Source organism: Pinus tabuliformis, chromosome 1_2, assembly GCF_031772625.1.
Source record: "Pinus tabuliformis cultivar Carrire ecotype Pingquan chromosome 1_2, CPIR1, whole genome shotgun sequence".
In the NCBI taxonomy this organism is placed as follows: Eukaryota; Viridiplantae; Streptophyta; class Pinopsida; order Pinales; family Pinaceae; genus Pinus; species Pinus tabuliformis.
Window position 1 is genome coordinate 397,832,442 of NC_142298.1, and position 4,349 is coordinate 397,836,790.

Sequence of the window (4,349 nt, forward strand, 5' to 3'; positions counted from 1 at the left end):
CATGAACAAGTTAGCAATGGATTAGCGACATGGGCAGATTAAGAGGCAGATATAGCATTTTGGCTAAATCTGGTGATGCGCCAAATTTAGAAAAGCTCAGCTAAGTCCTGTAAAAATTCCAGAATTCCAAAAATTAACTCAGAATTTCTTGCAAAGACAACAGAGCAGTGTTTGAAGACTTAGAGAACACATTGAGATGACTTGAAAAAAGAAGGAAAAAGGCAAAAATAAGAATTCATGCAAGCATTGGACATGAAGATAAAAAAATGCTTCAATTCCAAAAATATCAGTCCAAAATTTATATAAGCATAATTGAATTTGCAATTTGAGCAATTGTGTGAGCAAGTGTGATTGTGAGATGAATTAATGTTGTTGGTGTGTTCAATAATGAAAAATTGCTAAAGGTGTTTGTAATGGTGGTTTTGGTGAGTGTTTGAGAGTTTAAGTGAAAAATTGTTTTATTTTGTGAGAGGAATGGCTTCATGATTTGAGTTTGAAAATAGATGAAAGATGAATTGATGAAGTCAGGCAAGTTGTAGCTTGTGGATCAGGCATTATAGCTCCTTCCAGTAGTTGTTGGTAAATTATAGGGGAAAGAGTCCCTTTCAGTGAAAGATAATAAATGAGTAGGGATAGAAGTTCCTTTCAGTGGTAGCTGATAAACTCAGGGGTTGTAGCTCCTTTCAGTTGTAGCTGATAAATTAGGGAGTAGTTGCTTCCTTCTAGTTGTAGCCAAAGAACTTTGTAACAACAAATAGTAGCTTGCCTTGTGAAGTAATTTGAAGAATTTGGTTGTTCTCATTGTGTTACATTTGGTATTTCTTTCCATGCTCATATGAATTAATTGTTGGAAATTTTATTGGTGTCCTATTATCATTGCAAGTAAAATAAAGCTTTAAAAATCATACAATATTGATTCACCCCCCCTCTTAGTATTGTCTTGGTTTCTAATGGTTGGTATCAAAGCATACTAGGTTGCTTCAAATCAATTTAACAATTGGAAGAAATATCAAGGACCATGGAAAACCAGGAAGGAGGATTCACCAATAGGGAACCTATGTTAAATGGAACAAACTATGTGTTTTGGAAAGTAAGGATGAAGACCTACATTCAATCACTTGGAGCTAATGTGTGGGATGTTGTGGAAGAATAAAATCAAAAGCCTCTAACAGTGATTACTATAGATCAAAATATGGAGTTCACATGCAATGCTAAAGCCATGAATGCCCTGCTTGTTGGCCTACCTGAATCAAAACTAGTCAAGGTCATGGACTTCTCTACAACAAAAGCTATTTGGGACAAGATGAGTAGCTACTATGAATGTGACAACAAGGTAAAGCAAGCAAAACTTCAAGGTTTCATAATGCAATTTGAGTCTTTAAAGATGCATGATGATGAAGATATTGCAAAGTACTTCTTGAGAGTTGATGAGGTTGTGAACACTATAAGAGGCCTTGATGAGAAACTAGAAGAACCTGTAGTAGTTCAAAAGGTGTTGAGATATCTCCCTGAGAGATTTAATCCTAAGGTATTAACCATTGAGGAGATGACCAAGTTGAATACTCTCACTTTGGACCAATTACTTGGTACACTTATTGCTTATGAGATGAGAATCTCAAATGGAAAGCATGCAACAAAGGAGTCAACCTTCAAAGTAGATAAGAAGCCCAAAGAAGAGCATGTTGATTCTTGTTGTGAATCGAATGAAGAAGAATCCAAGTTTGTAACGAAGCTCAAGAGAGGCTTAGGAAAGTATAAAGGAAAGTTACCTTTTAAGTGCTTTAATTGTGGCAAAGTTGGTCACTATGCTTCCAAGTGTCCTGAAAAGAAGAAGAAGGAATATGATCCAAGAGAAAAGTTCAGGTAAGTACAAAAAGATAGGAAGAAGGCCAAAAGGAAGAGCTTCTACACCCAAGAATCCATCTCATCTTAAAGTGAAGGTAACCAATCCTTTGATGAGGACATAGGTGATGAAATCACAAAAGAATTCATGCTTATGGATATAGACAATCTAGAAGTTGAAGCCATTAATTCTAATGGTGAAGAGGTTGAGGTGGATTTAGAAGGAGAGTTGGTCAGCACTCTTAAAGAGATTGAAAGGATGAGAAATAAAAATAAATATCAGAAAGAGTTGTTGATCAAAGAAAAAGTTGAAGTTGTTGAACCATTGCTCCTGCAAATTGAAGAAGGTAAGAGAATTCAAGAAACCTTAAATCAAAATCTCAGTGAAAAGAGTCAAGCATGTGAGAGGCTAGAAAGAGAATTATTTTTTATGAGAAAATATTTGGAAAAGGAGAAAACCCAGTTGAGCTTCAATCAAAAGTTTGGAAAGGGGATTGATAATTTGAATGAGCTTTTGGAAGCACAGAGAGTCTCCACAAATCGAACTGGTCTTGGATTTGAGGCCAAGTCTAACTCAATAGCAAAGTCAAAGGGAAATAAGTCGATTACCTTTGTGCAAGAAACTAAAAGTAATTACAACACAACAACTAAAGAAGGTTTAATGTAGAAGAAAAAAGACAAATGTAGCACATAATCCAATAGTCAGCAAGAGACAAACCAACAACAAAGAAATTTGAAGAGAAATTTTGCTCAGCAAAATAGCAGAGTTGGAGAGGCAAATTGAAATGCATAGAGAGTAGCCCAGCAAAGCATTAGAAATCGATTTTCTCCCATGTATGATAGCATGTTTCTAGTTATTTATTTACCTACACTAATTATGGACACAAGGCAACAAACTATAGGGTAAATCTATCATACAAACAACTTAGATCAAGAAGAAGAAATTATTAGCAAAATCAGCCAATCAGACAGAGGATGAGGAGACCAAGGTATAACAATTGATTTAATCCTTTGAATAATTTGATCCAATGCTTTAACTATTAAAATTTTGGGCATAGAGTAGTTGAGTGCAAATTCAAGAATAAAATGCATGATCCAGTTATCGAGCAAACCAACAAAGAGCCCAAAGTCTGGAAAGAAAAGGAGAATTCAGAGAAATGCAACATTGTTTTATATGCTTAGAATGAAGGCAATCATTGGTATGTTGACAGTGGTTGTTCTAGGCACATGTTAGGAGACAAAAGTAATTTTTTGACATGGAAACCAGTTGAGAAAGGTAATGCAAACTTTGGTAATAATGCACTTGGTAAGATTGTTTGCAAAGGAGTTGTCAGTCTCTCTAATGGTAGAGGTAAAGCCAAGAATGTGCTATTTGTTGATAGGATGAAGCATAATCTACTTAGTGTGTCTCAGATGTATGACCAAGGTTATGATGTGATTTTTAGGGCCAAAAATTGTCAAATCAAGTCTACAGGAACTGGTGAAGTTATAGTTGAAGTTGTGAGAATAGATAGCAATGTATATGTTCTAAAAGAAAAGACAGAGGGTGTTGCTTGTTGAAGATTGATGAGATTTTGTTGTGGCATACGAGACTTGGGCATCTGAATTTTGATCAGATAGTCAGATTGGGAAAAAAGAATGCAATCAAAGATCTACCAAAGCTATCAAATCCTAAGAATATTATTTGCAAGTCTTGTCAGTTGGGTAAGCAAGCTTGAGTACCATTCAAGTCCAAGGAGAGATCATCAACTAAGCCATTACAGTTAGTACATATGGACTTGTGTGGCCCAACATGAATGCAAACACCCACAGGTAAATTGTATTTCATGCTTATTATTGATGATTTCAGCAGAAGGATGTGGGTTGCTTTTCTTAGAGAGAAATATGAAGCCTTTAAGTTTAAGGACTTCAAAACCATGGATGAGAATGAGACTGACCATAAAATAAAAATCATAAGACCTAACAATGGAGGTGAGTTTATTTCAAAATAATTTGATGACTTTTGCAAGAAGCATGGCATCAAAAGGTATTTCACTATAGCTGAGACTCCACAACATAATGGTGTAGTAGAGAGAGAAAACAGATATGTACAATAGTTAGCCAGAGCCGTGATGGGAGAAATGAATGTTCAACAAAGGTTTTGGGTTGAAGCCATTCCTACAGCAGTAGTGATTTTCAACAAATCTCATTTCAAACCAAATAGTGACAAGACTCCCTATGAGCTTTGGTATGGCAAACCTGCAACAATTAAGCATTTTAGAGTTTTTGGAAGTAAGTATTACATAGAGAGGAAAGATGAAAAGATTGTTAAGTTTGATGCAAGGGATGATGAAGGTATTTTTCTTGGATATTCTCATAATAGCAAAGGCTATAGATGCTACAATAAGAATACTAAGAGGATTGTTTATTTTATTGATGTCAAAGTGGATGAGTATATTGAATCTGAAGACAATCAACAAATAAATACCAACTCCAGTGATCCAATCAAAAATGGTGAGAAGGTTGAT

The 4,349-nt window shown here is 35.3% G+C and overlaps 1 protein-coding gene across 1 annotated transcript; it reads left to right on the plus strand.

The window, feature by feature from the left end:
- The first annotated feature begins 1,192 nt into the window (after positions 1–1,192).
- Positions 1,193–3,402, plus strand: LOC149206035 (uncharacterized). The gene is made up of 2 exons (XM_089397570.1): positions 1,193–1,719; positions 3,054–3,402. Exons 1-2 carry the CDS (start codon positions 1,193–1,195, stop codon positions 3,400–3,402), a joined length of 876 nt encoding a protein of 291 aa, XP_089253696.1.
- The last annotated feature ends 947 nt before the right edge of the window (positions 3,403–4,349 follow it).

Coding starts and splice junctions, on each gene's coding strand:
- LOC149206035 (XM_089397570.1), top strand. CDS start 1,193: ATGGAGTTCACATGCAATGCTAAAGCCATGAATGCCCTGCTTGTTGGC. Junction 1,720..3,053: donor TCGAATGAAGAAGAATCCAA/GTTTGTAACGAA, acceptor GTATGTTGACAG/TGGTTGTTCTAGGCACATGT.